Raw genomic sequence first — 17,705 nt, 5'->3', positions numbered from 1 at the left:
TAAAATTCAGAAGGACATCTGAAATACTCACTTTAAATCCATCAGTTGTCTGGAGAGATGACACAAGATCTCTGAGACACAGAGAAAGAGATGGAGAGAGTGAGTTTTCTCAACCTCTGACTTACCCAAGCAATTTCAAGATTTTTTCTTCCCCCCAGTGTGGGGATCCAAGCCAGGCTGCACCCACTGTCGGCAAGTGCTCTACACGTGAGCTACATCCCCATCCCTCGAGTAATTTCAGCTGCTGAGGCTAGAGGGAAACTATCATTGTGCTAAAACTATTTATTAGTTCTCAAACTCTCTACTGACACAGCATCTTGTCTTCATGAGTGTCTCCTTTCAATTTCTGTTGCTCCTTTCAATGCACTCCTTCAGAAACGCCTGACTTGAAAGGTGCTTCTGGAAATATAGCAGGGCACTGACAAAATAACATGTGTTTCTACTAAAATCCAATATTAAGGATGCCAAATGACGTGAAACTTACAGACAAAATATGGTTTAAAAATTTGAGAACAGAATTTTCCTTTTAAAAGAATGAAATCCCTGGCTACCACTAAACTGAAAAACTATGCTGTAAGGATTATTTTTTCTAAAGAATTACAGATAGAAAATTGATGAGTTAGACAGAGGATTTGTGTTACAATAGCAACCTTTAATCAACTGCTATGCCTGTAATCCTAGTGGCTCTGAAGGCTGAGGCAGGAGGATTGCAAGTTTGAGGCCAGCCTCAGCAACTTAGCAATAACCTGTCTCAACAAATAAAAAGGAATCCAGATGTAGCTCAGCGGTAAAACACCCCTGAATTCAATTCCTGGTATCAAAAAAAAAATGTTTTTTTTTAAAGCAACCTTCATTTTATGTCAAGGAGACTCTGCAGACATAAACCAATGTCTTATTTATATAACACTAACACTGAAGACTACTATTGGGACCCCATAATTTTACATTAACTTTGTGACTTATCAGATACACTGGGTTGAGTATTTGGATTGGCCACTGTATTATATATTTGAAAACAGTATAATTTTATATATTTTGATCCCTGAAAATTGACAATTCATGTAACATACTTATGGTGACTCTCAGTATGCCACAATATTTTATTTGCAATAATTTATTCTCCAGCCAGTCTAGAAAATTAGAAATTTACTTAACTATGAAAACAACCCAAGGTTACCCATGGAACTCTATATAACAAAAATGGGAATCAAGTTGGGTGCTTGAACAGGAGGGAAAGTCTTTTAGGTGAAACAAATACATGTAAATAAAAAGTGCAAACAAATGTGAGCCTGAGACAGTAGTGCATGCCTATAATCCCAGTGGCTTGGGAGGCTGAGGCAAGAGGATTGTGAGTTCAAAGCTAGCCTCAGCAAAAAAGCGAAGTACTAAGCAACTCAGTGAGACCCTCTCTAAAAAAAATACAAAAAAGGGATGGGGATATGGCTCAGTGGGTTCAATCCCTGGCATCCTCCTCCCCAAAGCCAATGTGAGTAAAGAAGAAAGTTCATTCATTTCTACATCTTCCATATTGGCTGTCCTTTACACAGGGAAACTAGGATATTTTAATTTGTTCCCAGGATGCTCTGGTATTGTTTCTGTACTTTCTCTTTACAAAGTCTGCTATAAATGGTCACCATTTTATGGCAAAAGCCACATCTGATAAGCTAATTTTAATTTCCCTGTGGTTAAATATTACAGTTTTAATTGCCCAGTGCTTTTATTTTCTACTTTATTTATAAGGAGACATATTCACATATATAAATTTTAACAGTGGGCACAAAATAAACAAGGGGAGAAACTGAAAGAGAATATAAAATTAAACATTGAATGAAAATGTTCATCTCTACATAGTGCACTACAAATATCGGGTAAACATGCATAAATGGCTCTGCATTTCACTGAAAACTTGACATTCGTTGGAAAACTATTACACTTTTTTATAATCATTCATGCTGAAATCATTTTCAAAATCAAATTAAAATTCAGACTATAAACTGTAGCAAAAGCATGGAGTAAACATGAAAATGATGCAATTTTGAAAACGCATCCAAATAATGGATCCACTCTCATTCTAAAGAGGCACAATTTCCCTGAAAGGTATGCTGCATACCTACTTATCACAGCCTTATCCATTAAACATCTTCCTTTGCCCATTGGTTATGCTGTAATGAATTTGTCCACATTTCCATTATTAGTCAGTGTATGTTAATGATCTTATACTTCAGCTCAGTCTCACTTCATTTCACCTTGCTTCATTACCAACAAGGGTATTAATGAACCCACAATCTACTAGCAGTGTTAAAGCATCAATTCCCCTGTTATCATACATAATATTGCATGTTAATAGGTGGTGCAAATAGATTAACCCAGAAGATGAACATCTTAAATGAAATCCAAAGACAAATCTAGTTTTCAGTCACTTATCTGAGTGGTCTGATAGGATGTCAGCTAGAATCCCTCTCCCTCTTTTTTTTTATTATTTATTTCTTAGTTGGATACAATATCTTTATTTCATTTATTTGTTTTTATGTGGTTCTGAGGATCGAACCCAGGGCCTTGCATGTGCTAGGTGAGCGCTCTGCCACTAAGACACAACCCAGCCCCCCCCCCCTCTCTTTTTTTAAGCATTTTGAAGCAATTAGCTGGCTATCCTGCTCAGAGATGGAAATAAACAAGCAGATTTTTGTGCTAAGATTAATTTACCTTTTCTTTGTGTGTGTGGTAAGGGGATTTAATCCAGGGGTACTCTACCACTGAACTACACCCACACTTTTTTTTTGAGACCAGGTTTCAGTACATTGTTGAGGCTGGACTTGAACTTGTGATCCTCTTGCCTCAGCTTCCTGAGTGGCTGGGATTAGAAAAGGCTGGAATTACAGGCAAGCCCCACCATTTCTGGTGATTAGTTCACTCAGTAGCAAAGGGCCTGATTTGAGGAGTGTACAGTTTGAGTTGGACAATACACTTTTAAAAAAAATCCAATTATGTATTTAATCCATGATTTTAGTCTCTAACAAAAATTATTTTTGGAATAAAGCTCGGAGTATATCTGGGTGCTTTTCCAGATTCAAACATTCACTGGATCACCTAAGCAACTTAGTTAACTTCTACCTAGCACTTAAAGTCATGAAATGCTGACAATTATTCTGCACAAGGATCCATCTAATGGGATGAGGCTTGGATAAATGAATTGGAGTTCTGAATAATCTTTGAACTTTGGCCTTCAGTTCTGGAAGGGGCCTTCCTCAAATATCATTCAGTCTGGGACCTCTGCTTTTAAAAACAAGACAACTGAAAAGATCATTTCAACCCAGCTCTAATTATCTCCTCACTTTGTCAACATAAATTTATAAAGTCTCCCAATGCTTCCATTATGGTTGACAAACACATTACATTCTCCATATTAGTCATCAGGAGAGAAGCTAAGGGAACTGCCAAAAAACCAGATCAAAACAGACCCAACAAAAACCACAACATGAACATGACAGGGCAGAGTAGAAGCTATATTCGAATTTGGGCACTTTTATTGCAGTTCTCTCTTGACAGCTTTTCGGGGAGTTCCGTCACCATGTATAGCTGCTTGAGTCTTTGCTTATGTGGAAAACAGGCCTTTGCTGAGCAGTGGTGCTCATCATCTGCATGTGAGGCACACCCAGGGCAGCTGGAGTTTGTGCAAATGAATTCAGTCTTCCACTGATTTTTTTATTAGTATGTATGCAAGCAAAATTAACCTAATATTTAAAAGTGACAGGTTCATAAAGCTGAAAAGACCTTGAGTGCATCCCTGTTCAGTTATTCATTTTGAAGAAAGCTTTTTTTTCCACAGTTTAAGATAGTAAAAGGCTGATATCCTTATCAAACATTTCCATGTGCATAGATTCTGCAGCACTAACAGCAGCTATTTACTAACTTGGGGCAAATGTACATACTTTAAATTTCTTTTATTTCTCCTATGTTATTTCTTTTATTTTAATTTAGTCTATTTCTTTTGGCTCTTAGCTTTATTTCAAGTTAATTCCTAAAATACTTTAAATACATTAAGTTATCTTGTTGCCAACATAATTTTTCATTTTAAAAAGTTTTATTGAACTATATTTGACACAAAATAAACCTGATTTAAAACACACAGTTTGATTAGTTTTGACTTATTTCTACACTTGCAAAATATTTATCCTAATCAAGATAATGATCTGTTTTTGAAGACACATGAGTGTAATTATCCTAAACTAGTGTCTGTAATAATATTGGCTACTTAGCACTCATCTTAGAATATGTAGTATTTTTAATTTATTATCTAATTCCCTTCCCTAGAAGATAAGCTTCCATGAAGATAAGGTATTTGTCTATTGTTTTCCATTGTATCCTTAGCATTTAGAATGATCCTACCTAGTACTAAGTCAAAGATATTTATTTGTAGAAGGAAGGAAATAGAGTTTTCTAAAGTATTCATTCAGGTGAATATAGAAACTACTCAAAAATTAAAAGTGCACTGTTATGTTTTTTATGGTAGTCTGTAAAGTTGAAAGTACAAGAGATATGATGTAGTATATTTCATAACTGGGGGAAAACTGCAGCTTTTCTCTTGCAATAGACTATTTCTGAATATCCCAAAATGACTTGGTAATAAAACTCTGCAAATGGAATTTACTAGCTGCTGATAAATCAAAGCTGTTCTTCGGAAATGTTATGGCATAATTTCTCAAAGGAACTTTAAAAGTTTCCCATTGGACAGGGTTATATACAAACACACTTAAATCACCACCATGTATGGCCACTGAGCCTTGGATTCCAAGCTCAATACTCCATCAGCATTCTAACTGCTCCATAAGGCTGAAAAACTGCAGCAGCAAAATGAAGCATCATGAAGTCAGTCCTAATTTCTTCAGTTCTCATGTGATGGCTAAATCATGGTGCTTTTACCCTAAAATGACCAGAATATTCTGGAGGTCATCTACATGTATTCTCAGGTCTCCGTTGGATCTAGAATTCTGTGGCTTTCTGACATATTTTGAAGCAAAAAAAAAAAAAAAAAAAAAAAAAAAAAAAAAAAAGGGCACAGAACCCTTTGAAGCCAAGAGTCTTGGTGATGAAAGACACCTCAGAGATCATTTCACTTATGACTTGCTTGAGGTCTTAGGCTGGTTTATTAATGGAGCACAGATCTGGGACTCTCAGCTTTAGAAGCTCATTTCAGTCCCTTTTCTACTCTGTTTATATGTGTTTGCTCCTTTCTTGAAACATTATTTCCAAGAGAAGTAAGTATTCTTGGCCATGAGACCAAAGGGCCACCCAGTGATTTCTGAAGGGCAACAGAACCCTTGTAAAGTCCAAATGGGTTGCATTCACTAAATCATCACCTCATTCCAAGAGCTGAGAAGCCAAACAGCTGTGTGGCCTCTAGTTTTGTCCTTTCCACAAAACTACTATAGTAGAAGGACAAGCAGTGCAGTTTGTGAATTGCAAACTTTTCAGAATGCAGAGATTCCAGGGACCAGTAGACATGCTGCTGGACATGGAGTCCTGGAGAGGGGATTGGAAGGGGGAGAAGGAGAGAAAAAAATCATGGCCCTAACTCTTAGAGGCAAGGGTACATGTAAAAACATTAGAAACCTACAGTAGGTGTTTTAAAAGATAGAAGTGAAACATATACAGTCAATGTTCTATTTTAGAGGTTTTCAAACCTGGTCCCATGTTAGCATCACCTGGGAAGCTGTCAAAGCTCGGAAGACTTGGGCCCTACTCAAGCCCACTGAGTCAGAATCTTTGGGATATTGGGATTTGTTTAAAAGTGCCCTGGTGCTGCTCATGTGCAGCCACAGATAGCTACACAGGTCAGTTTGTTATATGATGATATAAATAAAAACAAAAGGGAATGGAGATATTGCTCAGCGGTAGAGCCACTGCCTAGCATGCACAAGGCCCTTGGCTCAGTCCCCAGCATCTTGGGGGAGGGTATAAAATAAAAAGAAAATATATAAATACAAGACAATTTAAAATATGTATCAATTGCATAAGACCATAGAACTTGGCTGGTTTACCTGTTCCCTACCAGCATTCTCCTTTCTTCTATTTAAAAGTTTAGAGGGACTTGCTTACTCATCATAGACTTACCATTACCTAAAATTTTATCTACTTACCCTCAAACAGTTTTAGTCCTGCAACAGGGACTACTGTTACAGGGTTATAATGGTTTCATGACCTGAGTGAGGAAGCTCTGTTCCATCCTAAAAGTCAAGCAAGGAAGGAGATCACTTAAATTGTGTTCTATCTTTCCAACGATCAGAAGAAAAGCATTCATAATTTTCTCCCATAAAAACTACATATCAAGGGCTTATTATGGGCCTGGTGCTGTCAGGGGTGGAGATAAAATATTAAGAGAAAATGAGGCATCTGTCTTACCTTTATTCAAAATTCTGCCAGTGCAAAGCTCAAAAAAGCCTCCAGGTTGACCACCAAAAACTTCTGGACTCTCCCCATCAAGGGAGACACTTCCATACTATAAAGCAGGCCCTGCCACAGAACTACAGCCTTAAAGGAACAGGGAGGGATTCACTTCTTGAACTACATGCTCTACTTACTACTTGCTGCTAAAAGTGAACCACCAACACTGAGGCACCCATGGAACAATCAAGGCAGATTGTGCAGACATGTCTACACCAGGACACGTTAATAGAATATAGAATATACAGAACGATTAAAAAAAAAAAGCAGCCATACCTTAAAGAAATCAGGTCAGGCTTAATGAGAACCAGTCACAGGCTTTCCCTATTCTGACTATCTTGTTCACTCTGCTTGCTTGTTTTCCTTGGAAGCCTATCATCATAAGTGCATTTTCTTCGAAAAGATGAGTAAGGAATTAGAAAATGAGAATAAGAAACGGAAAATAACATTTCGTCTTGTGTTTTTCCTAAGGCAGACTCATCACAACACATACTCAAAAAGAAAGATCAATATTAAGGTTTTTCTAACATCAATCAATTTTCTATAACCAATCAGATAAAGCTTCCCCCCTGCTTTAAAACAGAACTCATTATTTTCTACAGAAGCATTTCTAAGCCACACATACTTATCCTCTCCAGGGAAGGGAAAAGGTCAAGGGGGACACCACTGGGACCTCCGGGAAGAGCTGGCTGGTTCTCATCGGGTACCTTCCTCCCTGCAGCCCCTCTACTCACAGCTCCCTGGGTTTTTTTTTTTTTTTTTTTCAGTCTTGCCTTCCCTGTAATTCTCGTGGGCTGAGAGTGCCCGATGATGCCTGCCCTATTTCTGAGAAGATAAAAGATAGAGCTGCAGAAACTGCTTCATTTTTCTCTAACAATCTAAAATGTTTCAAGTCAGAACCTGAACCCTGAAAGAAAAGGGAAATCTTTGACAACAGCTTCAATCCCTTTCCACATTCACAAATAAATATCTAATGGTCAGTTTCAGTTTTTCCATTTAAAAAAAAAAATGAAGAACTATATGGTAGAAAGGAAAAAAAATGCTCAAAAGTTTAGATTATAAAGAATTTTAGTGCTGTTTGCTATTTGTAAGTATTATTGCTAAATGAGTAAACAGAAGAGAAAGTACTAGATGAAAGAAGATTTCAAAGTTGGTTGCAAAGGAAGATCTAAATGCTTGGCTGGTTTACCTGTTCCCTACCAGTATTCTCCTTCCTTCTATTTAAGAGTTTAGAGGGACTTGCTCACTCATCATTCCACAGGTATCCCTGGAGGACTCCCTGTGCCTGGTACTACCAGGAAGGCAAAGTCTGCAGATGGGCTTGAAAGTAGGTATGGTAGGTGGATGCAAATCATTTATAAAAGTCACTAGTAGGCTGCTTTTCAGCATCCCTATAACAATTTTTGCCTTTAAAACTTAGCTTGATTTGGCGGTAGAGTACTGTATAAATTATTGAATTTTTTCTATTCTATTCTCAATTCAAGTAGCAATAAAATAAACGTTTTATCTCAAAAGTCTGGCATGCATCTTTTGAATCCATTCAATTCAGTAAACTTTTCTACTTGCATATTAACATCAATTGTCCTGTGTGAGCATAGAAGACCTCCTCTGTTGGGGTCTGGGCCTACATTTTCACAACTAAGTGCCTTTTATGGGAAAGAGAAGGGAAAATAACATCTCTTTCTTGGTTGTCTTCCCCAGTCTCTGGTGGGTACAGGAATGTTGGAATGTAAGAATCCAGAACAGGCTCATCCCAGCTTCTAGGACCATTTATTTCTTCCCATGTATACTTTCCTCCTCATTGCCACCAGGGCCATGTGGAGGGGCCACCATATGGCTCCCCTGGCCCCATATGGCTCTACCTCACTAAAAGGGGCACTCAGGAACATAAAAATGCTGCTGCAGGCTTTTATTGCAGCCCCTTCTCATTTCCCTCCATCTGTCTTCCATATGGTTTATGCAGCTCGATTAGGCTCTTGCACACACAGGCCTCTGATAATGAGCCTGCCGGCCACCTCCAAGATAAAGAACTAGAACTCACCTCAGTCAATGGCAAGGGGCCTCAATGACTTGAAATATACCATTCATTTAGTATTCTAACTACTGCAAATGAATAAGCACTTTTCTTCAATGTACATGCAAAATTTGTTTTGTTTTCTAAAATTTTATCAACAAAAAGCTACATGATAGCTTTTCAGTTGTATTTTCTCCAAGCTGTAGGCTTGAAGTTTTGAAAAGCTACGTGAGACTTCCACTTAGGTGTCCCTCTTCTATGCACATAACTCTCTCCAAAGTTGACTTTTTCCTTTTTATCAAATTCTCCTTTGATGGGAGGAAAGTTGCTATTATTTTTACTCTCCAATGTCTCTATAAAACTGAAGTTTCATGTGTGTCTACTCCTCAATGTCTAAGGAAATGAGCAGCAATCAGGTGGGGCTGACCCTGACTAGCCCTCTCCTGCTCTACTTAGGTCAGGGCTGTGTGGGTCAAATCACTGAGTCCTGATCCTCTGCTTTGTGTGCAGGTGGCCAAAGTGAAATATTTGACCTCAGGGTTGGTATAACTGAGAATAAAAATCACTAGACACCATGTGCATCCCCATTCCCAACAGGAAGCAATTGCTGGCATTAGTAACAGTAATAAAGGTGATAAGTCATTCCCTGTTAAATGGCCAACCTGTTAGTGAGCACCTGGGCCATTTTTCTCAAAAGTAAAGAGGATGGGCTGAGGGTACAGCTCAGTGGTAGAGCACCTGTCTAACTTGCACCAGGCCCTGGTTTCCATCTTTAGCACCTCAAAGAAATGGGCAAGGTGGGGTGGAGAGAGAGAACACAAACTAATGACAAGTAGTAAGAAAAAAAGAATTCAAATTAAATAATTTCTATGCTTATGATACTAAGCAGCAGAAGGCATCCAATACCTCCAAAGCTCTACCACATTTAAAGTATACTGTTCTCTTTCCATGACAGGCAACTTCCTGCCTTTGAAGTGCAAACCACCTGTGTAAAGTAGTCTGGCAATCATTATGTGGGAAAGTATGCCCAGTTCCATGATAATTGTGCCTGATGAAGCAGAACATGGGAATAGTGCTTAAATGCATGAAATATTAATGTGCAGACATACAAAACAACCCAGAAAGTGCCACAACAATACTTTTCTTTTAGCTTATTTTATTGTATATAAGGGAGAGCTATTGATTTTCCCAATTAAATGCCAAATATTCATTTGAACTTTGAAATTGACAATAACATTATCGTAGGATACGTGATTGAATCACTTGCTTTTTTTAGAAACCCATTCACATATTTCACACATTGCTTCTCTTATTGACCTTTGTAATATAATACAGATCTAGCCATCACTCAAGTTCAAACAAAACTATTGATGCTGGACATGGTACACACAACTATAGTCTTTGCTGTACTCAGGAGGCTGAGGCAGGAGTGTCTCAATATTGAGGCCAGCCTGGACAACACAATAACACCTTGTTTCAAAATAAAAAAAATAGGACTGGGGAGGTAGCTCAGTGGTAAGAGTGCTTGTCTAGGCCCAGGGTTCAATCCTCAGTAACCCTCTTCCCTTCCACAAAACAAAAAAACTACAGGGATTCAAGGGGACTGTATTTTACCATCCCTTCTGCATGGTAAAAACCTAAGTAGATATTCTGTACTAATATAACCTGCAGCTCTCTTTTCTTGATGCAATCAGTTTTGCAAAGTATGGGTGTCATAGGTGCTATGGTAGCCACAAAAAGTGCATTTTAGTGAGGGGATCAAGTTGTAAAATTCAGGCCAACACCAGAGTCCCATTCACTGGAATAATTGCTCCAGGCTGGAACAAATTGCAAATTCTGCATCAGAGAAGCAAGTGCTCTCCCTGCCCTGATAAAGGAAATTATGGGTAAATCATTTTATAAATGGACTAGTAGTGTTTTCAAAAGTGCATGGATGAAAAAGCTAAATGGGTATTTTTCTCTCAGGTCGAATAAAAAAGGACAAGTCTGATCAATAAGGCTCTAGTGAATTATAGTTTCTAGTCTGGAAAGCTGAGTATCATTTTCTGCACCCCAGGGCTTGCTCTGAGCAGCAGTTTGTAAACCACTTGGAAAAAAAAGCAGAAGTTGCTGCTGAGCATATAGCTGCTGAGTAGTTGCAGTAATTGTTGACATTTCAGCAGGGAAGCTGCAGCCCCCAGCTCAGCATCTCCTACACACCAGGTAAATGTCTGCTAACCTTCCTCCCCTTGTATTTCTTTCCATTGCACAAGGGCTATAGAACACTAGCCTTTTGCCAGTTGCCTTTAGGTGAGATTTAGTAAAAATTACCAAAGAAATAAGAACATCCGCCTTCATATCATTTTCTTTGTACAGTTACTTCCCAGGCAGCTGCTTGGGAACTACATGTGTCCATTTACTGGATTTAAACAAAACAGCACAGGGCAAAGGGGGAGGCACACAAAGCATATGCTATTTCATCCCACCTGGTTTCAGCCAACAGTGGGAGCCTCACCCCTAAGGATACTGACAAGGGCATCAGCAGCTTCCTGCAAGTCTGGAAGCAGGAGACACCCCTTGCCTTACCTGTTTCTTTGTCCTGGACTTCCTCCAGGTGCAAGTCATTCAAAAGGTGCTCCAAGATCTTCTCTGGGGTTCCGGACACCACCACGTATCTGTCAGAGAGCAGAGAGTCCACTGAGTCATCCTCGGTGGAAGACTGCGAGCGGCTGCTCCATTCATCATCCTCATCCTCTTCGTCGATGTATTTGAAATAAGGCACATCGAAGGTAGGCAAGGGCAGCTCTCGGTCTGAGAGCACCGCTGAATCTTTCCTCTCTAGATGAGGGTCAAAGACTCTCAGCCGGGAGCTGCCCATTGTGAACGGTTACTAACAAAGGCATCCCCTAAATGCTAAAAGATCTTGCCATCCCTGTCCTTTCACTGGGAACTGAGTCCATCTGGCTGCTAAGAGCTCTGCAGTCAGCTAGAACTGGAGAGGCGAGAGGCGGAGAGAAAAGAGAGGGAGGGAGGGTAGAGGAGGCAGAGAGCGAGTGAGATGGAGCGAGGGGAAGGGAAGGCAGCAGAGAAGGAAACTGCGAGCGCGTGCCTGCACGGCTGCAGGGGAAACTCTCACCTCCAATCGCTCTCCGCACTCCCAGCGGTGGGGGCAGGGCCACAGCAGTGCACTTTCCTCAGCAGCAGGACGGTCTGGTCTTGCTCTTTAACCTGAACAGTCGTCACTTCATCATCTTGCTTTAATTGTGGACAGGAGTGATGGATGGGAGAGAGAAAGAAGAGAAAATTAAGAAGGAGCTAACTAGAGTTGCATGTGCTAGCTTTACAGCACCATTTCTTTAAAGATTTGGAATAAATCAGGAGTAGGGCCAAGAGTCTCCCTCTAATATACAGAATCCAGACTCAAGTTCCATAGTAAAGCAGTAGAGAGACACAAATACCTTAAAAGAAATAGGTAGGGTGAAAGTTGGGATTCAAAGAGTTCATTTAAACTATCTGAACAATTTGAATTAGAGAACACAAAATTCAAAGTTTAAAAAAGCACAACATACTAACTGCATATGACTTCTCTTTTACCTGGTTAATGTTTTTAAACACTCTTTAAAAAATTGTGGAAATCATATAAAAATATACATTATTTAAACACTAAAGAATGAGCACAGCCTTACTTGAAAACTACCCATTCAATCATTCAGATAGTCCCCCCTCCCGCCCCAGACTTGAGATGGTCTTCAAATTTATCATGTGCTTGTTTTGCCAGCACAAAAGCAAAAATGGATCTCTAGTTAGAATCTTATCGAGGCTGAAATTTGGATGTCATGGGTGGCTGCACTGACTTTCTTCACCTCAGTCCCTTTTTAAAAGGAGAGAAGGCTGAACCATCATTCATTTCTGCACACACAGCTTCCACAGCCCAGAGCCAGTGTGGCCCGCTGACGTGGCTCAGTTGCAGAGGACGCTCCCTGCTGACCCAGCAGTGTGGACACAACTCTGAGCGATGATGAACACTTCCAGAGGGTTTAGTGTGAAACTCCCAATGTGCAATATCCAGGAAGGATAAGATAGCCCAGGACAGAGAATCATAAGATGCATGTAAGAAAACCTAACTTCTATACTTTTGATGATTTGAGAAAAAGGTAAAAGTATGTAGGTTTCACCTTAAAAATGATGCCACCTTTTGAACATGGGTTAAGATTTTTAGCATGTTTCTGCTATTGACAGAAAAATCCTATTAGTTAGGTACAAACCTAAAGGAGGTTATCCCCACCCCTGATGGCCAGAAAGTGCCATATCCATTTTACCTTATTAATTGTTTCTATAGGCCAATCAGGGATGCCAATGATTTATTCACCTTTCATAAGAATAGAAAGGCACTAATCTTGTCATAATTACCAATCAAGTCAATAAGATTGTGATTTTAACTCCTGGTGTTCTGATTTTTAGGAAATGCAGTGATCCAGTCATTTAAATCCTCCCAGATTTTCTTAAAAACAATCAGTATTGGTCATTCTAAACAGTAGTTTAATTTTATGATGATTCTTTGAAAATCTTTTAGTGGCAAATAATTTTACTATGTAAAACTGATGTATTACATTTCAGCAAGGTCAGACGCACAGTTTCTGTGGCAATTAATGTTGGATATTCATTGTTCAACTCCCTGAGGACGGCAGTGTGACTCCCGTAACATGAATACCAATGTGTAATTGCTATCTTTCATTTCTCTGAAGCAGTTCTTTTGTTATCCATGTGGCTGAAGTAAAATAAAGTGGCTAGAAAGAAGGGCATATATTGACCAGAAAGGAAAAAAAAAAAAGGAATGAAGGGCTGGGATACTAAGACCCACAGACAAATAATTGTGTGATTTGAAAGGATAAAAATCTTTCCCTGGGTTTCCTCTAGTCATGAGCCAATATTCATTTTATATGACTGCTGTCATTCTGAAGTACATTTTACATTCTACACGCATGTGATATATGGCATTATTAACTTCCGCGCGCCACGTGCATACATATGGATGGGAGGGCCTCTCTAATGTCTGTGCAACTGATGTGTATTACACGGCTGTGCACAGCAGCCATACTCTACTGGGCAGGGCATTAGCTGAATCAGACTGATGTACTATCAATAGCACCTTATGTCATTGTAATAGGTTCTATTTTGAAAACCTGTTAAAAATAAAAAAGAGAAAAAGCAGAAAAATCAATGAATGAAGGGAGATGTAGGTTATCAAAAAATTGCCATGAAAACATAATAATCCTATGCATTATGTCGGGCTCTGAGGAAGGAAAGTTAAATGAATGCTAACGACCCATATACCCTTAAAATTTTTCTCATGTTGAAAAAGAGCAGAAGTACCATAATTGAGGTTCTGGATATGAAATTCTATTCTGGTGCTTGCTTGGTTAAGAGTAAAAGTACTAAGAGAACTATCATGGAAAATATGTTCAATGACAAATTCTTCATGAAATGTAAGAAAAATGTTAAAACACTTAACGGAGTCAGGTGTGGTAGTGTACCCCTGTAATCCCAGCAACTTGGGAGACTGAGGCAAGAGGATTGCAAGTTTGAGGCCAGCCTCAGCAACTTAGTAAGACCCTGTTTCAAAATTAAAAATACAAAAAGGACTGGGGATGTATTTCAGTTCCCCCGGCTTCAATCCCCAGTACCAAACAAATAAACAAAAACCCAAACTAAACAAAAAAAGAAAACCCCACTTAATTGACCGTCATTAAGTCAACAAATAGAAAGGGCCTCCTTTAGATAGGACATCCATGGTGATGGATACCATGTGGCAGGCCAAGATGAGTAAGAAAAGTACCCAGTTCTTAACTAAGTTAATATGCTCCATGACAACCTAAGCATAGTTTGGTGAGCACACTAGAATGTTTCCAATTGCAAGAAAAAAGGAAAAGGTGGAACCCTCAGGATTTGGCAGTTGAAGACAACTATGGTGATCAAGAGAATGGGAACGCCACCAAATGGGAAAAAGATGTGCAGAAGATTGCTTATGGGGAGACTGAACAGTCTGTTTCAGACAGCTGATGTTTTAGAACTGATAAGACACCATGCGGGAGATGTTCAGTAGGCAGTTAGAAGAAAAAAGAGAGCGAGGTGACGAGTAAAGGGGGAGAATATCAGAGTCCCAGGGAAAACCTCTTGTTTTTGAGACTACAAAGAACAAAACCAAGACAAGTCAGTAAGGAAAAAGATTGCCTGACCTTGTAAAGTTGACCAAGACAGTTAACCTAAGAAAAGGTGAGGAGGGGATCCCTTTAAGTCAAGAGGGGGAAGAGCAAGTGTTAAGACAGAGTGAACAAGGAGGACGGGAACGGGAACGGAGGTGGAACAGCCTCTGGGAGTTTCATTATGGAGGAAAGGGAGTGGTGCAGATGGGGAAGGCACTGAGGTGGGAAGGGGACAGAGGGAAGAGCGGACAGAATGAGGAACACAAGTGGAGGATCAGGCTAGAAAAGGGACAGATGTCTTCCTTTCCGGAAAGCTGAGGATGTAGGTTAAGGAATAAGGAAGCTGAGGTTGATGGCATAAGATGGCCCCTATCCTCTTAGTAGAGTGGGAACTGAGGCATCTTCTAAAAGGGGTGAGGTGAAATTGGTGGCCTGAAGAGGACATTACTGGAAAAGTGGCTTCAGGGAGCGTAACAAGGGATAAACTAGTTATGAAAAAAGGATTGCCATGCAGCTTTGCAGACTGCTGAGGCTACAAGCCCTGGTTTGATGACTTTCTGCTTTAAGAGCTCAGGAGCCTGGGAGGAATACAGATGGAGGGGCCACCCTGGATGGACTGGTGAAGGAGAGGGAGAGATGATGGAGGGGCTGGAGCACTTCAGGGAAAGACCTCATCACCACAGGGCCTCGGTCTGGCTGCGGAAAGTGTTGTTGAGTTGTGAACTCTCAGGGGCTGGTGACCACTCCTCATGGGGGCTTCGGTGAAGACCTTGAGGAGCCAGTGCCTGAAGTAGAGCAGATCTGAGTGGTGAAGAGGGAGAAAGGAACCGCCCTGTGAGATACATAGATCTTGAATCTTTTCCATGGTTTCTGACTTATAGCTCCTGTTCACCTTTATAATTTCCTGTTTGAGGGCAGCACTGAGAATATCTTTTATTAAAGTATTTGGTGGCCTTCTGACCTTGGTTCCAAAAGCAGCTCCAAAATACTTCCAGAGTTTATGTTAACGAGGTACATTTGGGAAAGTCCCTAAATAACAGCACCATGGGGGGCTGTTTGCCAAGGGCACCAACCACCAACTCAGAGGGCTGGGACTCACAGCCACAGCCTCTACCTCAGAGGAGGGGAAGGGCTGAAGATGGAGTTGGTCATCAATGGGCAATGACTTAATTAATTATACCTACGTAACGAAGCCTCCAGAAAACCACAGAAGGACCAAGTTCAAGGGGCTTCTAGGAAGGCAAACAGAAATTTACCCATATTCCAGGAAGGTGCTGCATCTCAACTCCACAGGGGAGGATGCTCCTGTGCTGGGGACCCTTCCAGACCTTGTCCTGTGCATCTTTTCACCTGACTGCTCATTCATATTCTTTAAAAGCTCCTTTACAACAAACTAGTAAGCATGTTCTCCTGATTTATATGAGCCACTCTAGAAAATTAATTGAATCCAGTGAGGGGATTACAGGAACCCCAGTTTATAGCCAATAGGTCAGAAGCACAAGCATCCTGAAGCTTGTAACTGGCATCAAAAATAGGGGGCAGCCCGACAGGACTCACTTGGAGGACTCGGCTCTCAACCTGTGGGATCTGATGCTGTCTCTAGGTACACAGTGTCAGAACCCAGCTGCATTGCAGGACATCCATGAGCTGGTGTTCACTGCAGAATCCTTGCTTGGAGTATGGGGAAAACTCCCACATATTTGGTCATAAGTCTGGGTAGGTTGCTGAGTGAGAGAATAGGGGAAAACCCCCAACTTTTGTGGTTTTTTTCCCCTATATTTTCAGATCCTGACAGCTGGAAGCTGGCCTGGCACTAGTAGTTAGGGCTTGGTATTCTGTTGTAAGTGACTTAGTAGAGAATCAACACCAGACTAAACGACTATGTGACCATGATGGGACACAGGACAAAAACACAGCCACTCAGCAATCATATCTGAACACAGACAAGCATGAACATGGTCCATCCCACAATATACTCAAAAGGCTGAATAATGTGAGTGACTGTTCTTTTTTTCGGTGACAGCTGTAGCTTTGCCCTACTCTGCCCTCCAAGGGGAGGGTAAGATTGAGTACCATATTCAGTCCTAAAGTTATCCCTGCTTCTTAATAGCATCTAGTCAGAGCAAAATCTCACTTCCTTAAGGGTTCCCAAGCTCACCTAATACACACCCAAGTCTTACAAGTGCTTTCTTCTAGCACCCTCCTACTGAGATGCCCCATGGTTCCCCCTGGTTTGAGGGTCAAGATCCTCACTCCAACAAGCAGTAAACCCAACTGCAGATGTGTTTCTGGTGGTCTTTAGCTGGAGGGCATTGACAAGGTACCAGAGGCTGCCCTGCCATTGGTATGCAGTGATAATGAAGACAGCAATTATGGTGTTAAGCATAAAACACATTCCCATGTCATGGTGATGAGAGCTACACACAGAACATTCCTGTCAGTGGTGGCCAGGAATGGGGCTGGAGATGGTGAGGTAGGAGCCAGACAACAAAACTACCCAGGACAGTGGGAGAACATCCAGGGGTAAAATGGCACCTAGCTCAAGGGAGGAGGAGCTGTGGGAGGTGTGATAATGACATCCAGGGTGAAGTGGGGAATGGTCCTGGAATCACAGGAGCACAATGTTCTTTCTTGCCTCTGCCCATGGTGCTGAGCCCTGGTGTGTACATGCCCCTCCTTCCAACACACTCTTTGGCCTGTAGATCTGTAGAAACCAGTTCTTGTCCCTAATCTCTTGAGGGGATGGTAGGAGGAACAAGGAACCCAACAACTGGCCAGATGGATCCTTCACAGCTTTGCCTGTAGGGTCGTTATTTGAGATGAGTGGGAAGGTGGGCAAAGAGGCAGCACAAAGACAAACAGGTGCCCTCAGCTGAAAGCAGGGAAAGCCATTTGCTCACAGAACCCCAGGACTCTGAACAGGGCCCATCAGGAGCATGAAAACAGACGAAACTTCCAAGTTTTCCCTGGTCCTCATCTTTGTTCCATTCTTTGGATGAACGGCTCTGATTTATTTTCTGTTTGGTTATGCTGCCATCCTGCCTATGAGTTCCAAATCCATAATGGAA

At 40.8% G+C, this 17,705-nt stretch overlaps 1 protein-coding gene across 2 annotated transcripts in view; it reads right to left on the bottom strand.

Annotated features, from left to right (window-relative positions):
- Positions 1-17,705, bottom strand: part of Rapgef5 (Rap guanine nucleotide exchange factor 5) — a 226,736-nt gene that overhangs the window by 60,583 nt on the left and 148,448 nt on the right. For both annotated transcript variants that reach the window (XM_078039979.1, XM_078039980.1), the window contains exons 10-11: positions 11,571-11,689; positions 11,021-11,109 (exon numbers count right to left, since the gene is read on the bottom strand). In XM_078039979.1, the coding sequence (XP_077896105.1) occupies positions 11,021-11,109; positions 11,571-11,689 (208 nt within the window). The remainder of the gene's footprint in view (positions 1-11,020; positions 11,110-11,570; positions 11,690-17,705) is intronic.

This window comes from Ictidomys tridecemlineatus, chromosome 2 (assembly GCF_052094955.1).
Source record: "Ictidomys tridecemlineatus isolate mIctTri1 chromosome 2, mIctTri1.hap1, whole genome shotgun sequence".
Lineage (NCBI taxonomy): Eukaryota > Metazoa > Chordata > Mammalia > Rodentia > Sciuridae > Ictidomys > Ictidomys tridecemlineatus.
The sequence above is the reverse complement of the archived record's forward strand: the minus strand, read 5'-3'. Positions and strand labels throughout refer to the sequence as shown.